Source organism: Odocoileus virginianus, chromosome 22 (assembly GCF_023699985.2).
Source record: "Odocoileus virginianus isolate 20LAN1187 ecotype Illinois chromosome 22, Ovbor_1.2, whole genome shotgun sequence".
Lineage (NCBI taxonomy): Eukaryota > Metazoa > Chordata > Mammalia > Artiodactyla > Cervidae > Odocoileus > Odocoileus virginianus.
In genome coordinates this window covers 27,836,753-27,858,382 of record NC_069695.1, presented here as the reverse complement: position 1 = coordinate 27,858,382, position 21,630 = coordinate 27,836,753, and the positions used below count along the sequence as shown (strand labels likewise).

Below are 21,630 nucleotides of genomic sequence, written 5' to 3'. Positions count from 1 at the left end.
TCCTAAAGGTTAGAAAGTCAAGAAAACTTCATCAATAAATTTTTATTCCATCTTTAAATGAATTTAGGCCTTTTTAAGGTTACCAGTGGGGGGAAAAATTTTAGATTTCAAATCTTTGGTTCTAGTCCTAAGCCAGTTCAAAACAGGTCAACTTAGAGGCTATTACTTATATTCACCAGGGCTCCCACCTCATCCTTTTCGCATGGTCATAAGTCCAATACAGCTGAATTCTTTCATTATTGTATCCTGCATGCATTGCCATAAACAATCCTATTGGAAGTTTCTATCCCTAGTTTAAAGAAAAGCCAGGGAAGTAAGTAGACTGAATGTATCACAGGAAGGTCAATATTACCATCTCAAATATAGAAAGGATAATAAAGAATATCTGAAAAGAAAAACTACCTCCAGGAAGTGAAGGGTTAATCCCTAGTCAATTCTGAACCTCTCTGCTGAGAGTACTAATAAGTGTGAGTTGATGCCAATTAGGGTGGCCCTTCCCTCGATGGGAACAGCCATCACTTAGGAACTGGACTGTCAACACATTCTACCAGGGCAGTGATCAGCCAGCCAGAAGAAAGGGAAAGGGTCTGAGAAACTGTGGTAACCAAGTTCTGTTGGCACTTTGTAAAATGGTGCCGGGAACTGCCACCGCCATGGAGTGAATGCTAATGAGCCGAGTGCAACTTACAAAGTGTGGACCTGAAAAATGTCCCCCCTAGTGACCAGAAGCCCTAGAGAATGCCACATTTGGTAGGTTTCTGTGGCTAGTACTACAGGCCTCATTCTCAAGGAAGAACCTAAACCTTGCAGCACTGTTCCTTGGACTCAAAGACCTCACAAACACTTCTGATCCAATGTCCAAATCAAAGTTTTCAAATTTAAAAAAAAGAAAAGAACATTTTGCACCTTTAAAAAAAAAATCAACAGGAAATAATTTTTGTTGTTGTTGTTGTTGTTATTTTTTTAATTGGAGGATAATTGCTTTATAATATTGTGTTATATGACCCAGCAATCCCACTACTGGGCATATACCCTGAGAAAACCATAACTCAAAGAGGCACCTGTACCCCAGTGTTCATGGAAGCACTTTTGACAATAGCTAGGACATGGAAGCAACTTAGATGTCCATCAACAGATGAATGGATACAGAAATTGTGGCACATATATACAATGGAATATTACTCAGCTATGTAAAAAAAAAAAGAATGTATTCTAGTCAATCCTAATAAGGTGGATGAACAGGAAATATTTTAAGTGTTCTTTGCAGATTGCCATAAATTCTCTGTTGCCCTCTTACCAGAGTTTGTTCTGACTTGAATGTTTTTTCAAAGGCTGAAACCCCCGAACAGCCATCAGTATGCAGCCACATTCTTAAAGGATATAAATTCAATCTTTGTTATCTGAGAATGCTGGAAACAGAAATAAAGAGCTCCTCTGAAATTCACACTCAAAATTGTAATCCCTCTTTCTCATGAGAGCTTTTCAACCATTCCCAGTTCTCAAGTATCCAGAGGAGACAAGAAAACAAGAAATCGTAACCATGATGTGAAAACATAACTATTTTCTTTTTCTCTCTCCTGCATTTCTTTGTTGCCACAGTCGATTCTGGGGGTGGGGGGGGGGGGGGGGGGGGCGGTGGGAAGCTCCTATGTGAAATGAGACAGTAGGTAGAGAAGCAGAATGGGGATAAAGAGGGTCCCATAGTGAGTTATTATCACAGGTCTAGTTGCCAGTATGATGTTCATTATACTATTAAGAAGTAACTAATATAATTATAAAATAAAAGAGGGCCATAAATGTACCAGGGATGTACCAGGACAGAGTGTCCTGTATCAAGGATGATGATTATTCCAGTTCTAGGTACCTGTGGTCTATTTAAAGAAAGAAAAAAATTAATGAGATGGAAATGCAGGCACTAACTGTCAGATCTTCCAGAGTTCACCAAACTCTTTAGTCGGGCCTGCCTTACTGGCACACAACCTGTGCACTTAGAAGGGTCCCACACTTTCTTTCATATCATACTGTTGCAAACTGGAAATTCTTAATAATTTTTCAACAAAGAGTCCTTTTTCACTGGACCCCACGAATGGTGTGCAGTCAAGTCAGTCCTATCCTTGGGTTTCTAGATATTAAATTTACTTATAGTTCCCAACTCACTGGAAAAGACTTCAATGCTGGGAAAGATTGAAGGCAAAAGGAAAAGCAGGCAGCAGTGCATGAGATGGTTAGATAGCACCACCGAATCAACGGACATGAATTTGAGCTAACTTGGGGAGATAATGCAAGACAGAGGAGCCTGGCATCCTGCAGTCCCTGGGGTCGCAAAGAGTCAGACATGATTTAACAACTGAACAACAACAAGCTAGTTCCCAATAATGTTGTGCCGCTTAACGTTTATCTGTTTAAAATTTGCTACTTCTTACCCAACAATTGTTAACACAACAGTCAGGTGAGACGCTAAAGCAGTCTTATATCCTGTTACTCAAATCAGTGCTTCACAGGCTCCAAGGGACCTGAAGTGATCTGCACTGCTTTAAAAACTGCTTCTGTGAGCAAAAACTCCGCAACAGAACCCACTGGCTATGTCACCATTCAAAAACAAATGCACCAAAGCCTGAATCTTACTCAGTTCATCTCAACTGCTGGATAATTCAAATCCATGCTCTTAATAGTCACCCAAATTTGACTGCACACAGAACAAAAACAACAAAATTTCTCAGCAGTTCCCTGTGGTGGGAGGATTTCAAATAGAGATTTGGGGAAATCCTCATTTTCAAGGATTACCAGCTAAAGAAACCTAAAGTGAGCCAGCATTTTGTGTTCCTGAAATACCCTGGGTCTACAGTGATCAGGTAAAGAAAGTCATTTCAAGTTCAAATATAACTTGGCGATTGCCACATGGTGCCGAATCTTTCCACCCCTAAGACTTCAAAAACCCAATCAGACAAGTGGCCGTAATCTGACTCCCGGCGCACTGGGAGCCGCGGGGCTGGCAATGTGAGCGCTGCACTCTGGCCGGGGGAGGCATGAGTGACAGACCCGCAGCGAGGCGGTGGGGGTAAGTCTTTCTTTGCCTTAAGGGAACAATGCTGAGGCTCGGATGAAAGATGAAACTTAGGACACTTTTATTACAGATACGTGTGCTGCTCAGGCAGAATCTAGAAGGAAACTCTAGGGCAGGTGGGTGGTTCTTCCAGGGCTGGGTATTGGGCATACTCATAAGAGAGGCAGAGAGAGGGCAGAAGAAAAAAGGGGATGATTTACAGCAAAAATCCTTCATATATTGGAGACCTCTGAAAGCCTAAGAAAATGCCTCTATGGAGTCTATGGAGGTAAATCTATCCTCTAGTATTTTTCATCAGAAAAATCACTCATCTAGGGGCTCAGCTGTCCAGAAGTGGATCAGGCTAGGGGTTCAGCTAGAAAGTAATGTTGTCGGGCTCTCTACAACCCGGTCACATCAACAAACCCCCTTTGTTCTGGAGCAAAAGGAAAAAAGGCACAACAAATGGTGTTGATGCGTTTCCAGGGAGTGTGAACAGGGAAGGGAACATTGACGATAGATAACTCAGAGGGGCTGTGAAAGAGCTGGGCTGAGCGCTTGTCCAGACAGAGGTATGTATGTGCCGCCAGGGGACCCTGGGGTTCACAGCCCTCTGGGGTTGGTCACTTTGCCCTGGGAAAAGATCAGATTTTTCAGATTTTCAAAGAAAGCTAAAGGCACGCTCAAGGTGTCTGTTTGTTTACTTCAGGGGTTGGAGGGGGGTTGTTTTTATTTCTCTGGCTGATAAAGGTTTGAAGCTGAAAGAGCAACTGAGCTTCTGAGACTGGGTCTCTGGAGAAGGTGCAGAGAATGAGCAGGGAAGGTGATGGAGAGGGTGCAGGGAGGGGGCGGCCTGTGTCCAGGGCATGCCTCTCCCTGGGCTCGCTGTGTGGCTGCTGAATGGGACCTGCCGAGTCCTGCCCACCTTGCTGCCTTAGCTTCCTGCCTCTCCCTTTTTTCCCACTAAATCTGGCCACAGAGGACCAGCCCCTGACATAGCACCTTGCCCTCTGCCATCCTGGCTACAGCCGTGGGCTGCTGGTAAGTTCTAAAGCCACTTTTGAAACTTCTTTCTTCCATTTGTGAATTTCTCCCCCTTTGGGATACTTGTCATTTCTCCTCCAGGGCACCCTCGCTGGCTGCCTGGCTCCAAGCATTGTTTTTATCTCTATTTTCTCTTCCTCTAGGGAGTGTGATGTCAATGTCCTCCCAGCTGGGCTTTCTCCTAATTGCATGATTTGCTTAGAGTTGTTCACTGGGACAGGGGATGCTCTGGACAGACGGGGTTGGCTGGTCCCCTCCTGGAGCCACCTAGGCTTGGGCAGAAAATGGGCTTCGCTTTCCAGTTCTGTAGCAAAGCCCCACGTCAAACCAGGGGCTGAGTCAAGATCCTAAAGGTCAAGGCAGCATTCCCCTGGCCCTTGTGGGCACAGTTCTCACCCACTGGCTCAATAAGACCCGGCTCCTGGGGACTCGATGGGGGAGGGAAGGGCCCATGCTCAGTAGAAATGGGATAACTCTAATCTGTTAAAATACCTGGCTTTCTTGCCTGCCTTTGGGCGTGTTAAGTCGCTTCAGTCGTTTCGGACTCTTTGCAACACCATGGACCTTAGCCCATCAGGTTCCTCTGTCCATGGGATTCTCCAGGCAAGAATACTGGAGTGGGTTGCTGTCCCCTTCTCCAGGGGATCTTCCCAATCCAGGGGTGGAACCCAACTCTCCTGCATTAGCAGGTGGGTTCTTTACCACTAGCACCACCTGGGAAACCCACTTTCTCACATCACCTTTTCATAGTCCCCTGGGATGAATCTCATTAACTGCTTCCCACATTCCATCACTCTCTCCTACCCCATCACAGACCAAGGATGGTGGGCAAATATCTTGAAAAACGGGGTCACTGGGATGATTGCCCCCCAAGAGAAATCCTAGTCTTTTTTTGCCATTAATATCCTCAAAGCTCATCCCTTCTCAGCTGTGAAGATCCCAAGGTATTATCAGGAAAACAGTGGAGGAAGAGAGGGTCTTCCTTCCCAAAGGCTGCCTTGCTGCCCCCCCCCCAACCTTCACCTCCCTCGCCACCAACCCTCCCCACCCCCTCAAGGCACGCAAGCTCCCCCAGAAGAGGTATCAGCAGATTTAGAAAAGGCCATCAAGAAGACACTAGAGAAAAACCACTTTCCAGAGCCTCCTGCTTTGAGGCCCACGGTCTCCCTAACCACCCTCCCCGCGTCCAGCAGCCTCCCGCCCCTCTCCCCAAGTCGCTGTCCCCTGCATTTGGTGGCTAGGGTGCCCGGGGCGCTGCCCGCCCGCACTGGCCTCCAGGATCCCTCTGGGAGGTTTTATCAGAGAGGTGAACATCAAGGAATGGGGAGTTAAGCCCAAGAAGGGATGGTCCCTCAACCCTGCAGAAGTACTGCATAGGCCAGGATGCACTTCTAACCCATCCCCCAAGTAGGACCCGGGGGTTGGCGGGCTGCCCGGAGCCGCCCCAGCCGGGGCCCGTTCCCCTCCCTCGGAGAGGCGCTCCGGGTCCCCTGCGGCCTGCGCTGGACGCATCCCCACCTGCCTCTTCCGGACTAGGCGGGCTCTCAGACTTCTCCCCACGCTGGCCGGGAGGGCACGGCAGCGTCCTCGTCCCATTCCTGGGTCCCAGCTCTGCTGTGTGAGTCCCCACTGCCCGTATCAGTCAAAGGAAATTCTCAAAAGACAGCCTTCCTGGCTTCCTCGCAGAACACCCCTTCATCAGACTCTCCACTGGAGGAGAGAAGGGACTGTCAGCTCTCAAAATCCATTTCCAGAATGCCATTTGAACCAGAAAGTGCAAAACTGGAAAAGATCTCTCTTTCTTATGGCCATAGGTTCCAAATAGAAATGACATGTAAAAAGTACATTGAAAACGTCAAAACTTGCTCTGAGGGAATTAACTACAAGGTAAATATACTTTATTCTTAATTCTTTAAGGAACTTCATCCAGACATTTTCCTTTCTAGGACAATTCAGGTAATTTTTCAGTGAAACTGGATGATCTTTGGATATTAAATCAAAGGGGATCAGAATGAGAATCTCCTGATTATTAATTAAGGAGATAATTAAGTAATTAAGGAGATTTTCCAGAAGCATCCTTTCTTTGTATGCAGATGACCTTCAGGGAGGCTTTATATGCAAATAAACTTTGGTGGGAGGCGCCCCACAATGGGGCGAGACTGAGAACCTGCTACTGCTATTTGATGGCTCAGTTGTCAGACTCTTTGAGACCCCATGGCTGTAACCTGCCAGGCTCCTCTGTCCATGGGATTTTCCAGGCAAGAACACTGGAGTGGGTTGCCATTTCCCTCTCCAGAGGATCATCGTAACCCAGGGATCAAATCCACGTCTCCTGCATTGGCAGGCAAATTCTTTACCACTGAGCCACCTGGAAGCCCGAGGGCCCGGCCATCTTCATTTCAAGGAGACTCTGATTCGGTAGCTTCTGATGCCAATTTTGCTTTTCTTTTCAGTAAGTGTGGACCTTTGTGTACAAGAGAGAGTATCATGGTGGCCTTCAAAGGAGTCTGGACACAAACTTTCTGGAAGGCAGTCACCGCAGAATTTCTGGCCATGCTCATTTTTGTCCTACTCAGCCTGGGATCCACCATCAACTGGGGTGGAGCAGAAAAGCCATTACCTGTCGACATGGTTCTCATCTCCCTCTGCTTTGGACTCAGCATCGCGACTATGGTCCAGTGCTTTGGCCACATCAGTGGTGGCCACATCAATCCTGCTGTGACGGTGGCCATGGTGTGCACCAGGAGGATTAGCATCGCCAAGTCTGTCTTCTACATTGCAGCTCAGTGCCTGGGCGCCATCATTGGAGCCGGAATTCTCTACCTGGTCACGCCTCCCAGTGTGGTGGGGGGCCTCGGAGTCACCACGGTACCATCTTTAGCTGTTGTTTTCAGTCTCGGACTCCAGGCAGCTTATATGGAGTGCTAAATGACACCCTGCTGACCTAAGAGTCTTTCCTAAAATTGCTAATTTATTCCCAGGGGTTGTCTGATAACTCTTGCTAGGGGTGCAAACTGATTCTAGCCACATTGAATATATCATATAAAGTCATTATTTGCTGTTGAGTGACTTGAATAGCACTAAGTCTGGGCAGCACAAAAATTATGTTGGGTTCTTTTTTATCCTCTTTCTCTCCATCCCAGTGACTGCATTGACTATATATGTAACAAAAGCCATTTTTATTACAATTATTTATTGGTTCACTAGCAGAAGGAACAGTTTTGTTTTTTGCCATGTATGTGAGGTTTAAAACATCAAGGGTCACACTTTAAAAAATAAATTGGCATTTGATCCTGGTTTTGTTCTTAGCTGATTAAGTATATCATTTGTTAGCTCAGCACAAGGGTTGATTAAAAAACCACACAGTTTAAATTTTAATTGAAATATATATTAATTAATTTAAACCTAATTAATGAATTTAATCATTGCCTTATAAAATTACAAGACTCTCAAGAAACTCTTTTATAAGTTAAGTGCAGCAGTAGCATATTTTGCTTTCTTTGTAGAAAAGAATATTCAGCACAAACGCCCACTTGGTCATTGTAAGAGTAATTAATTATCTGTGCTGGCCCAACATGAGTATTTCTTTTTGGCTGGGGTGGGGGGTGAGGAATGCATGTCTCAATCAGGGGTGGAATAGAAGACTCAAACTACTATCAGTTTTTATAGGAATAAAATGTGCCTTTCACAATGATATGTTATCACAGAAAAGGTTCTCTTGTCGATTCAGATGGAGTATTTTTCTGTTTCCAGGTTCACGGAAATCTTAGCGCTGGACACGGTCTCCTGGTGGAGTTGATAATCACATTTCAGTTGGTGTTTACTATTTTTGCCAGCTGTGATTCCAAACGTACTGATGTCACCGGTTCCATAGCTTTAGCCATTGGCATCTCTGTTGCAATTGGACATTTATTTGCAGTAAGTTTCCAAGTTCCTTTAAATAACGGATCCACGTTGTTTAGCCTCACCCTACAGCTGGCCTGAAGATGTTGTGTTTCACAGCAGTAGTTCTTTAGTATCCAGCCTTGTCTGTCCATTTTAGGTTTTTGTTTTGCTAACTTTGTGATGAGAATGTTGCTAAGGCTGCTAACCTTCCTCTAACTGATCTGGCCAACAGTGACATAATGCAATGAAGGCTACCTGTTAGTAGCCCTGTTTCAGCAATGTCTGAAGTTGTGTTCTTTCTCCCTGTAGATCAATTACACTGGTGCCAGCATGAACCCCGCCCGATCCTTTGGACCTGCAGTTATCATGGGAAATTGGGAAAACCACTGGGTAACCACCATGTTCATTGTTCCTATTTTCCTACAGTTGAGGACAATTAGCCATAGAGCTTTTTCCTGTTATTTTGCTCACTAGTTTCTCTTTCACCCAATTTTAACACCCCCACCATCACTTTATTACATCTTTCATAAAGACTAGGGACAAACTAGGACAGATTTTATCTGCTGTAAAACATTTCATATCTGTTTTGAGCCTTTAGTGATAGTCTTTTTTTTTAAGCACTGCTCTGCACACTGTATTCTGACAGACTTTGGCAGAATATATTATATATGGAGGTTGCCTGTCTGTAACAAATTAAAATCAGGGTGGTGAAGTGAATATGGTGTTTAAATAATTGAAAGTAAACCCTTCCCAGCAATGACACGTAATATGCTTGCAAAACAATAAAAAGAAGAAAAAGAGAAATGCTTAAAAGCACATAGCAAAAATATTTACCCTTTTTGTTTACAAAAGCATGAACCCAATTAATAGTATAGGAGTTGGAAGCATTTGAACTGCAGATGCTGAGGAATAGATAGTGCCAGTGCTTATGCTATTATCACCATAACCATAGCTGGAAAAATAAATGACTTTCAGAAAAGACACACTTCTCACACCTCATGCCTACCCTACTTATTAATGTAGGGGCAGTGCTTCTAGAGAGCGGCGGTATGCATTTTTAATACCACAATTTCTTTTCAATTGTTTCTTACCAAAAAGAAATTTAAATCCCTTAAATGAATAATGTGGCAGTTCTGAAGACCTTTTACGTACTGACCACAACCAATAAAAATAGGTGTATATCAGCCAGCTTCAAATGGGGCTAACTTTTATTTTCATGTATATGTTGTGAATGCTCTTTTACACCTTTTATTTTTAATTCATGAATGGAAGAAAATGTTTGTTAACTAATTTGTTTTATTGCAGTATAGTTGATATACAATTCCATGTTAGTTTCAGGTGTGCAGCAAAGTGATTTCATTATACATACAGATATATGAATGTATACATATATTCTTTTCAGATTCTTTTCTGTGATAGATGTCACTTATGTTTTAACGTCATGCATACAGGGGTTACTGACACAGTCACATGCATGCATCCGTGATTTATGTTGCAAATGAGGAGAAACTGCCACACTGCTATGTGCATTCACTTCTAAGAAAAGTGTCGCAAGTCTTCACGAGTAATCTATCCCATTAAATAAAAGCATGAACATCAGTGATCAAAAGCAAGGATTTGGACCCAGCCATGAAAAAGTTTAGTCAGCAATGCTATCCATGCAATTGGTCATTTTGCCACTGAAATTCCCATGTATGTCTCTAAGGACTTACCACATTAACAGGCATGGAAATGCAGTATATAGATCTCAGGGCTTCCCAGGTGGCACTAGTGGTAACCCACCTGCCAATTCGGGAGATGCAAGAGACACCGGTTTGATCCCTGGGTCAAGAAGATCCCCTAGAAGAGGAAATGGCAACCCACTCCAGTATTCTTGCCTAGAAAATTTTATGGACAGAGGAGCCTGGTGTCATGGGGTCACAAAGAGTTGGGCACAACTGAGCAACTGAACGCAGTATATAGATCTTATGATAAAAGTACAACTTTTAGTTCAACTTATACATTTAAACAATTTTTCTATTTAAAATTTAAAAAATGAAAACTTTTAATCCATGAGGACTTTAAAATGTAGATGAAAACATGTTTTTATTAATAACTTGAGTTGTGATACACTAGTTAAAATTTGAGTGCCAAAAAAAAATCCTTAGCTTGTTGATTGAATCTAAGGTTCCCCTTGTTGCTATTTTATAACACTTAATCCTACTGAAAACTAATGTCCATTTTGTAACAAAGGTTGTGTAAAATTAACAATTAATTTAAAGTATATCTGTAAATAGGTAGACCAATAGATGAAAATAGCAAGATATTCATGATGAATTTTGTGTGTGGTGTAATTATATTTTTTAGTCTAATTTTCTGGATTTTTAGCAGTAAAAATTCTTTATCTTTATGAATTTTAAAAGTTAAGGGGCATTATAACTTTGGTAATAGCAACTTGAAACTGAGATTTTTTTTGACAGCATGCAGCCAGATGTCTTCTGAATAAGTGTTTTGAGGGAATTGTAATTATTTAGCAGTCCTTTGTCTGTCTTGCGAAATTTGTAGCTTATGGAACAGAGCATACCAAAAGAGATCTTACCAAAGGAACATAGCACAAAGACATTTAGAGGAGGGCTCTCATTTCCCCTTTGAAAGGGCATCAAGAAGGTAAACTCTGACATGGTTTCTTTCATGTTCAAGATAAGAAACTTGGTTCTTGGAGCCACTTTGTCAACAATTTCCCTGTAAAGTATGTGTGTTCCGCTTCAGCTTAAGTTTGAATTTTCTTTAGACTTTGCAATGAGGGTGCTAAGTGAATTTAATTTCTAGAGAGTGTTTTAACCAAAAAGCATTCATCTGATTTTTTTTTTCAAGTGAGAGAAGTGTAGCATGTGTGTGTGTGCGCACTAAGCACTTCAGTCGTGTCCAACTCTTCATGATCCCATTGACTGTAGCCCACCAGGCTTCTCTGTCCATGGGCTTCTCCAGGGAAGAATACTGGAGTGGGTTTCCATTCCTTTCTCCAGGGCATCCTCCTGACCCAGGGATCAAACCCCTGTCTCTTATGTCTCCTGCGTTGGCAGGTGGGTTCTTTACCATTAGCGAGTATAATGAAAACAGCATAATGGTTCAAAAGAGAGCTTTGAAATCAGACAGACCTGAAATCCCAGCTCAACCACTTGTTAAGCATAAATTTTTAAGCAAGCTTCTCACCCTCTCTGCATATCCATTTTCTTACCAATAAAATGGGATAATAATAATAATATCTATCTCAGAGATCAGTTAGAATAAAATGAGCTAATACAAGTTAAGTACTGAATATAGCCAGCCCAGAGAAAGTATTCAATAAACAGTGTTTGGCATGCTGCAGTCCATGGGGTCACAAAGAGTTGGACAGAACTTAGTGACTGAACAACAACAACAATAACTGTTGTTCAAGTCCATCTGTTGAATGAATGTCTAATATTCTACAATCTGAAAGTGAAAGTCTTAATTGCTCAGTCTTGTCTGATTCTTTGCAACCCCATGGACTGTCACCTACCTACCGAGCTCCTCTGTCATGGAATTCTCCAGGCAAGAATACTGAAATGGGTAGCCATTCCCTTCTCCAGGGAACCTTCCCGAGCCAGAGATGAACCCAGGTCTCTTGCATTGTAGGCAGATTTTTACTGTCTGAGATCCTGTAGTCTACATGTACTCTAAGGCAGGTGTTAGAGTTTATCCAATTTCAAAACTTAGTTTATCCTAGACACATAACTAATATGATAGAAACTTCTAGTTATTGAATTAAAATCCTATGGGATGGCAAGTCCTCTACTCACCATCATCCATAAACTCAGCACAGATTTTTCCACCAAGTCATCAGTATAAGAACCATGAGGATGAAAGCACTCTGCAAGAAGATTAATGGACAAACCTTGAGGTCTTCTCTTAAAACAAATCACCAAATTTCAGAGAAAAAAACACGTAACATAAGGAAAGTGACTTATAGCCAGCCTAGTCCCATACATCTTTAAATTGTCTAGGAAACATGGAAAGGAGCAAGTTACTATGAAACCGGAACTCTTAAGTACTTTACAAGTATTATTTCAATTTAATCCTGACAACAGTGAGGTGTGTATTATTATTATTCCTGTTTTTCAGCTGATGGAATTAAGTGTTCATGAAGTTATGTAGTGGATGCGAGCAGTCACAAAATTGCTAAGTAGTAGACCTCAGATTCCATTTATCATGCTATACTGAATAATTAAAGCCCCAAGTGGTTACAATCTGTACTATGATTGTGATTATGCAGAAAACCAATATAAGATGGCAATATTAAGAAAACAAGTATTGATACTCTCCAGAAAATTTTTTCTCTATTTTAGTTTAATAAGCTTTAGTGTCTTTTTAATTTAAAGTACCATCAAAGAGGACCTATCTTTCAGGATTATCAGAAAATGAAAAGAACATAATGAAAGCAGGAAAAGAGAAGAGGAAACAGTCTTCTTATTTTCTGTTCAAAATGTTATTTAGTAATACATGGATCTCAGATGTAGATTTAATGTGTTTTCTTATTTTGTTTCCAGTGGTCTTTTTATGCATGCCATATTTGCTCTCAATTTAAATCCAAAGTTCTATATTCACGCATTGTTCAGAGAACTAGTTTTACTCTACTTATACTCTATAACTCTTCCATCTTTCTCCCAGATATATTGGGTTGGACCAATCATAGGAGCTGTCCTCGCTGGTGGCCTTTATGAGTATGTCTTCTGTCCAGATGTTGAGCTCAAACGTCGATTTAAAGAAGCCTTCAGCAAAGCTGCCCAGCAAACAAAAGGGAGCTACATGGAGGTGGAAGACAACAGGAGTCAGGTAGAGACCGACGACTTGATTCTAAAACCCGGAGTGGTACACGTGATCGACATTGACCGGGGTGAGGAGAAGAAAGGGAAGGACCCATCTGGAGAGGTGTTGTCTTCAGTATGACTAGGAGACAGCACTGAAAGCAGACAAGAGCCCTTAGAACTGGCCTCAGATTTCCTTCCACCCATTAAGGAAACAGATTTGTTATAAATTAGACATGTGCAGGTTTGTCGTTTCATGTCATATTACTCAGTCTAGACAGTAAATATTTCATTATTTACCAAGGAGGGCTGGAAGAAACATATCATGAATTTCAAATCTAAAACAAGAAAAAAATCTTTTTTTTTTTGAAGTATCCCGAAAGCAAATGTGTATCTAATTTATCTATTTGACATTCATTGATAATCAATTTAAAATGCTATCAGATTTTGTTAAGGCTTGCCTGACATATCTATCACACAGACATAACCTATCAGCTTATTTCCTCTTCCTTGTAGCTGGTATTGTCAATCCTCATCTGAATATTCTTTTAAATCAAGTTTGTCAATGGCAAAATACAGAGTATGTCACAGAGTCTTGCACGTTCAAGAAAGAAAATATAACAAACTCTTTTACACGCAATCCCTTATGCTTAAACTACCTCGGCAAATGAATATTAATGAGTCATTGCTAATGAGTTGTTTTCATTTATGTTTCAAATACCCAACTTTCAACCCAAACTTCAGCTCATAATATTTCTTCCTCCTCCTCACTGTCTCTAGGGTAAATATGGACCTAAAGCCCAGAAATTTGAATAATGTTCATAAATTTTTTATGTTTATTCACCTAATAAAACATCCACATCATAAGGCACCTATTGAGACTCAGGACAAACAGACCTGAAAGATCGTATGGGGGTGGGTGGAAACGTACCATCATACAAAAATCATATGGAAAAAGGCAATCTGTCTCATGGTTTCAGATAGTTGATCTGTTTTCAGTGCACATCCTCAAAGACACCACAAGAGGTTAACAATCTAAACTTTTAACCACTTAACCATTTGCTTATTCTTTTTTAATTTATTGGCAAAACTGGGGGTTTTGTTTGTTTGTAATTTTGGTTAACTGTACTTAAACATTAGCTGAGACATATTTTTGATAACAAGAACACAACTAGTTGAGTTCTGAGTTTTTGTTAATTATTAAGCTTTGCTCGTTCTAGAAGGTGTACACACTGGTCCTGCCAGCCCCAATCGCTGCTACCCTCCCACTTCTCATGACATTTATTGATAATCTTCATTGTGCATTTGTTGTTCATCTTCACTGTACATGTAATGATATTTTAATGAACTAAAATGCACGAGGGTCAAGGAACAACAAGACTGCAAAATAAAAGGGTGAGAACATCAAAATCCTCTGTATTCCAAGCTGACTAGATGACAATCTTTCATTTGTAGAGATATTGTATGTAACCCAATGTGGTTTTTAAGTATTTTCATTATTGACTCATTTGTTTGTCAAAATAACTTGTTTTGTTTTGTTTTTTTTTTTCCGTACGCTTTGGCTTATGTCGGTAAAATTGTCTCTAGAAATGCCAGTTGCTGTCATCGAAACCCCAGTCTGTTCTAGCCTTTGTTTTAGACACAGAGCTGCAAAAGTCGATTTCACTGAACAAAAGCTAATAGTAAAGCAAAAAAACTGTCACTGCAAAGAGTGGCTTATAAATAGCTGATAATCAAGGGCTTTCTTCTCCCACGCACAGTTCCAACTGCGTGTCACTTTTCAGTGTTAATGGCAGTTGTGTGTCTGTTGCAGTGAGATAGTGGACCACTATTAAATCTGATTCTCTTTGGTGCTAGGAAAGGAATGCGTAAGTTTCCAAGAGAGACATCACACCAGAGGAGTCCCCAGAAGTCCCATTGTCATCTTTTTGGCAGGTGCCTAAATCCCAGGTCCCTTTGGTGGCCATCCATACCCTCCATCACTGAGGCACACTGCTTCCTGCTTAGGACAGCTTCTATAGGAACTAGGGTGTATTTCTAAGGATGGTTTATGCCCACCTTTTCAAGTGCTTGCTCAATATATCATTAAAGGCTTAAAACTGGGGGTGGTTTAGCTCAAGAGATAATGCCATCAACCACAGACAAACATGCCAGTTCAAAAATAAGTTAGGTTAGCACAGGAAAGGGTCTTCCCTGGTGGCTCAGATGATCAAGAATCTGCTTGCAATGCGGGAGACACAGGTTTGATCCCTGGGTCAGGAAGATCCCTTGGAGAAGAGAATGGCAACCCACCCCAGTATTCTGGCCTGGAGAATTCCATGGACAGAGGAGCCTGACTGGCTACAGTCCATGGGGTCGCAAAGAGTTGGACACAACTGAGCAACTAATGCACATCAAGGGAAAAAAGGAAACATTTTTTGAATACACTTAAAGTTTACTGGTATAGGAGCATTTTTATTCAGCCATATGGTTTACTTCTTATACAGTCAATTTTACACTTACTTCCAGTTAGAGCATTTGATAAGTTATCACTGGAAAAAAAAAACCTTCATATTTTGGTCATCTGTTTTCCAGCAACAAGCAGAGTACCTGGCAGATAGTAGGTATTTAAAACAAGTGTGTTAGTTGAGAAAATATATATATACATGTCATTTGTGATTTAAGGATATAATTTTCTTTTCATCTTTATTTTGTTCAATATTTAATAGAAGCATGAGTTCAAGGACTACTAAGAGAAGGCCATATAAATGTAAAAACCATAGAATATATTTTTGCCTTCTACTATTTTAGGGGCATGCAGCAAATGAAAGCTTTTGCACTTTCCTTTCCCCGCATATGAGACAACATATTTTGTATTTCACTCAAGGCTCTACCAGTAAAAAGTAATGAAATTGTACCTTTCTAATGACATCTATGCAGCAGGGGTCTTTTGCCTTGTGGATGACACCAAATTATCCAAGTGTATTAAGAGACTGGGGCTTTTTCCTTTAATCCCTTCTTATTAATGAAGTGCATCGTGCTGCTCCCAGGAGAGTGCTGCTGACAGATACACAGAAAAGAGATCAGAGAGAAAAAACTGGAAGGACATAAATGAATTATACCCAGCCAGGAAACGATGCCAGTCGCCTCTTCCCTAAGGAAAAGTACAACAAGCACCCCCCCCCCCAATTGTAAGGTGGTCCCTACATTGCAAATGTATATAGTTTGTCAAAGGAGTACAAAGGGTAAGAGTTATTGTTTAAGTTTTCAGGGCTTTCTTTAAAATTGCGAGTCCAGAGTTTGAAAGTATGTTTTCATTGTAGAAGATGACATTTTCTTCAAAGAGTTCTCAACTTTTATACTGGAAGGAAGTATTTTCTGGTATCTAAATAGTTGCTTAAATGTAAGATTCCTACACTTCATTTCTGCCATTTAATGTTTTTCATATATTCTTATACTTTCCCTCTTTTGATCCTTTTCCTGATGTAGTTGGTAGGTGCTGGCTCAGTCTTAAAGATTTTACAAGATTAGAAATATTTTGCTAACATGGTTCCCTGGTGGCTCAGATGGTAAAGAATCCACTGCATTGCAGAAGGCCTGGGTTCGATCCCTGGGCTGGGAAGATCCCCTGGAGGAGGGCATGGCAACCCACTCCAGTATTCTTGCTTGGAGAATCCCATGGACAGAGGAGCCTGGTGGGCTACAGTCCCTGGGGTTGCAGAGTCGGACACAACTGAGTGACTAGGCACAGCACACAGCACATAGCAAAATTAAGCTCATTATTAGAGGTCTGATTCCAGATAGCACAGAATATTCTTCTCAGACCATGAAACCAGGCCACTCACGTACTGGTTTAAACTCCATAATGAACCAAAAAATTCCAAAATAGAACAGCACATTCAAATACTAGAATTGATCCCAATGAAGCTCTCGGTTGCAGCCTGTTGACACTGTTCCCACATGCTGTGACCATTGACAGATAAATTGCCTTTGTGACAGCTGAGAATGACAATGTGAGCCCAACAGACCAACTAATAAGACAAGAGAAAGCTGATACAAATTCTCATCATAAGCACTATAGAATATGCAAACTCAGGCTATTTTATACCTGAAAGTCATTCTGTCTTTCCCAATATGTTGATGGCATCAAAATTATTTGAAAAGTGTGTTTACTCTCTGGAAAGTGTAATGTAACAAAACTCACTCTCTTTACCCCAAATTGTGTACATTTGCATTGCTTCCGTAGTACTTTACAGATCACCCCAAAACAGATGTAACTTTTGAAACCCTCTTCCCTAAAATACATGCAAGATATTTAATCCAGGGCTTTAAAACTGTGGCTACTCACTTTGGCAAATGACAATAACCTATGAAAATACAAATCAAATAAATGTTATGCAACATGTATGATAAACATTAAACTTAAAAGCAGTTATAGCATTACCTATGCATGTTAAAATCCAAGAGCTAAAAAATACACTGAATTTATATAACCCATCAGAATGTATTTCTAGATTCTCTTCAGGATTAATTAAATAAACATGCAATTTATAAAACTATATAAACAATTGTTTATCACTTTTATGACTCAAATCACAATAAAATTGTAATTCATGATAAACTGGTGAGAATAAGCTGAACATATGGTTATATTCACAATTATTCATTAACTGAAATGTTATTCCAGTGTTAGAGCTAATGTTAAGGAGATTGAAACTGTAATGTCTAATATTTGGAATAATCTATTAAAGTGTTAGCACTGTGGTTGATTTCCATGAATTATGTTGATCTCATATTACTAAGCTTGTGCAAATAAAGTGTTTAATATTTTTAAAGATAAGCATTGTGTTTGATGACTTTGAAAATTCATCCACAGCTTTTGCTCATCTCATCTTGAAGCATCATTTAGAAGGACCAGGAGGTTTAGGTATTTGAGTACAAGCAACGCCAAATGAAATGGTGGTGGAATCCATAAAATAAAATATATTTTTGAAAGCCTACAGAGTACACAGTATGGTAGGTCCTCATATAGACAGTGAAAACGTGTTTTTGTGGGCTTAATTCTAAATGTTCACATCTGTGCAAAACAGACCATTGAATATCAGCTATCATTATAGAGAGTCAAAGAGTGAAGACTTAAAACAACTGTGACTCAAATGAGGCTGGTATTGCGAAATAGACGATCCAGCCTTAGGGCATTTGGCAAATTCTGCCTACCCAGATGGATAACGTAGCCTCAGTGAGTATCAGTTTACTCCCTTGGGTTCTTGGTTGGAACTTCTCAATTTTGAGAGGTTACAGACCTGCAAGGAAGGATTGTGGACAGTCATTTATGTAACATGCAACCCATCAGAAGAGTGGTGAATGCTGCCTTAAGAGCCAGGTGGGAAAAAAAAAAAAAAAAGAGCCAGGTGGATGTGAACCTCTTATTGCATTTGTCACATTGTAGTGAAATCGTTTGTGTAGGTTTCTGTCTCCCCTACTAGAGTTTAAACTCCTTAAGGGCTGAGACTATGTCTTATTCTCAGCACTGAGAACTAGGCTTGACATTTCTCTCAATAAATGCTTGTTGTATAAGTGAATAAATGACTTAAAGAATATCTCAATCATTAGGAAATACTACAAAGCACTATACTTTGATCTAGTTGATTTTTACTGTATAGATGTGTGCAAAATATTTGAATGCATATAGTTTCAGTTAGGAGTCCAAAATTAGCTCAAATGCTAAAGAAAATAAAGGGAAAAATGCACTTTAGAAAGAAAAAACACTAATTGGATTTCTAAAATGTATACCTAATGTGTAAGCAACGAGACATGTTTTCATTGCTATATTTATATGATGGCCAGATGTTAGATGAAATTTAGCTCTATGAGTGTTTCAGCAAGAAAAGTATTTTAACAAGCATGGGAAGCTAGAAAATAAATGTCAGCTCAATTTTAGATAATTATGCTACTTGGAAAATGTCCAAAACAGTATGTCACCTGAATTAATTCTTAATATTTTTTTAGTTTTTTCTACATCTTCATTTCTTGGGTTTCAAGAAGATGTTAAAGATCCCAAAAAGCTAGTTGAGTTCTGCTGCCTCCACATGTTCAGCAGTCTTTGAGAAACCATAAGCATAATGTTTGCAACCTCTGTACATAGAATAGTGATAGCACATGGCTAGTGCTCAATAAGGGTGTCCCGGTGGCTCAGACAGTAAAGAATCCACCTGCAGTGCGGGAGACCTGGGTTCAATCCCTGGGTTGGGAAGATCTCCTGGAGAAGGACATGACAACCCACTCCAGTATTCTTGCCTGGAGAATCGCCATGGACAGAGGAACCTGGCAGGCTACAGTCCCTGGGATCTCAAAGAATTGGACACAACTGAGCGGCTAAGCACAGTACCCAGCACAATGCTCAGTAAATGCAAGAGGGATGACTGGATGGAAAGATGGAGGGGTGGATGGATAGATGGATGGATGGATGGATGGATGGATAGGTGAAAGAAAGAAACTCTCCAGTCTGAAAGAGGTAAGTTAATCTGAGAATAGATGGAAAATCAGAGCCTGTATGCCTTCTTCCTTAAAAAAAATGTTGGCCAAGGATCAGAATGGTAGAGGAGAAATGCACAGATTAGAATAACTATCAGTTATGAGCATACATGGGGTCTCAGATTTTCCAAATATTGGTCTCAATCTGTTACTCTTCAAAATGCTGTGGGGCAAGCATTACTATCTTTCTCATTTCCCAAGATGAGTGTCAAAGTGTACCTAGTGCTAAAGCAAAAACAGGAACTCACATCCCTATTAATCCCAATCCCTTATGTTGTTTCCCTAAATCACACAGAGTTCTCTCTTCCATACATCAGCCTAATTTCCCATCAGCCATCAAGTGGCAAGAAACATCTTCTCCATACTATGGGAAATCTTTACACACAGCATCAGTGAGGGATAATAAATTAAGTACTACAGATCTGGAGTACCTATTACAAATCTTAGACAAGATCCCAAATAAGAGAATAGAGTTGACAGCTACAATGTGTTTCCTTTAGATTGGGTAATTTAAGAAATTTTGATTGATTTTTATTTACAAAAATATTATAAAGACCACTATTAAAGATGATTTTCATTTGGTCCAGAAGAGAGTGTTGAGGATTGATTGCAAAGGTACTGATTAGGTCTTCCACAATTCAATAATGATAATAACATGTACTGTGCACTAGACATATATTTGACACTACGTAAAGAAACCTTACAAAGTAGATACTGCTACTAGTCCCATTTTATAGGTGAGGAAACTGAGGTCTCAGATGGGTAAGTAAATAGTTAAAAGTCAGCTACCAAGTGGGGGAAGTGAGATTTGAACCCAGACAGTCTGTCCAACAGACTCAACTCTTAGTAGCTGTCCTGTACTGTCTCTTACCTGAGGTTGGGGTGTTTCTAGGCCACCAGTCATGTCAACATTCATATCTGCTTTTTCCAAGTCTTTGTTTCTTTCTTACATGTTAGACTTCAGCATGTTTGATCTCTCAGCTGTTCACAACTTGACTGCTGGTTATCATTTTGACCACCTCTGAAGAAAGATTGAAACCGTCCAATGCAAATGCTACAAAGATTAATCAGCTGAACTTAAAGTGTTTTTGAAAGGGACTGAATAGTCAAGAAAATACCTTCTTTTCTTGAGCAAGGGTATGACAGATACTGCTCACTCTTTATCAATCACCCAGATTTCCTAATTGGTCTTTACCTAATCTGACAATTTCTCTCTGCCCTTCATTAAAACAATTAATATATATCTTAGTTCTTCTTTACCTATTAATTACCCAATCAGTATGAATGCTAACACACCTATTTTGTTCAGGATCTTATAGAAAGCTTTAATAAATTTTTATTTAGCTATTAGTTTTATTTAACATACAATTTTAAAAAACAGAAGCAATAAAATGATGTTTGACAATAAATTGAACTAATAGTATGTGATAACTTATTCTGTATCAGCCTATAAAGTGGACTGATTTTATCTGCAAAAAAAATAATAATAATAAAGATGGGGATTCCCTGCGAGTCCAGCACTTAGGACTCAGAGCTTTCACTGCCAGGGCTCAGGTTCAATCCTGGGTCAGGGAACTAAGATCCTACACACTGTGCTATACAGCCAAAAATAAATAGATAAATATAACAATGAGTGGGCCAAGTAGTAACACTGTTGGAATGGCAACAGCTTTGGGAAATGAACGAGTAGAATGACTGTCATCAGTACTTACCTCTTTGTGTTCAAGCCTCAGAACTGTAGCTTCAGTTCCCACCTGATTTGACTCAGACTTTCAGAAGACAAAAGTCTTTTAAACTACAACATAGAGATGTACTACCAGTGACTGGGGAACTATCTGTGTAAATCTGGGGTTCCCAGAGGGTGACCTGAATGGAAAGGAAATCCAAAACGGAGGACAAATATGTACATATATATAACTGATTCACTTCGTACAGTGGAAACTAACACAACATTGTAAAGCAACTATATTCCAACAAAAAACATTAATTCATTGACTTAGGGCTCCCACAGGGGAAAGAGAAGAAAACGGATGATCATGGGGGAGTCCCTCAGTAAGAGCAAAGTCAGAGGACAGAGGCTCCTATTTTCTTGCTCCCACCCAGAGCGGGAATTGTCAGGGCAGCCTCTGCCCCTGTGCAGAGAAGAGTCCCCGTGCTGAGTTATCACCCTATAATGTCATCAGCACCCGAAAGAGAACTGAACAAGCATCGTCTTCAACAGCTTTAATAGTCAAAACCTCATGCTTCCGTGGGGGCTCAGACGGCAAAGAACCTGCCAACCGATGCAGGAGACAAAGAAGACAACCTGGAGGAGGAAATGGAAACCACCTCCAGTATTCT

At 40.5% G+C, this 21,630-nt stretch overlaps 1 protein-coding gene and 1 long non-coding RNA gene across 7 annotated transcripts in view; one reads left to right on the top strand and one right to left on the bottom strand.

The window, feature by feature from the left end:
* The window catches only part of LOC139030387 (uncharacterized), a 64,574-nt gene extending 58,797 nt beyond the window's left edge, over positions 1-5,777 (bottom strand). For both annotated transcript variants that reach the window (XR_011482749.1, XR_011482750.1), the window contains exon 1: positions 5,606-5,777. This is a non-coding gene — a long non-coding RNA (uncharacterized lncRNA). The remainder of the gene's footprint in view (positions 1-5,605) is intronic.
* On the top strand, positions 2,943-17,596 carry AQP4 (aquaporin 4). 5 transcript variants are annotated; one of them, XM_020870901.2, is made up of 5 exons: positions 2,943-3,058; positions 6,541-6,955; positions 7,841-8,005; positions 8,282-8,362; positions 12,641-17,596. In XM_020870901.2, exons 1-5 carry the CDS (start codon positions 3,027-3,029, stop codon positions 12,917-12,919), a joined length of 972 nt encoding a protein of 323 aa, XP_020726560.1. In that variant the 5' UTR covers positions 2,943-3,026; the 3' UTR covers positions 12,920-17,596. The 5 variants fall into 5 exon arrangements, with proteins under 5 accessions (XP_020726560.1, XP_020726561.1, XP_020726563.1 ...); XM_020870902.2 differs by lacking the exon at positions 2,943-3,058 and adding an exon at positions 3,191-3,332; XM_020870904.2 differs by lacking the exon at positions 2,943-3,058 and adding an exon at positions 3,405-3,615.
* The last annotated feature ends 4,034 nt before the right edge of the window (positions 17,597-21,630 follow it).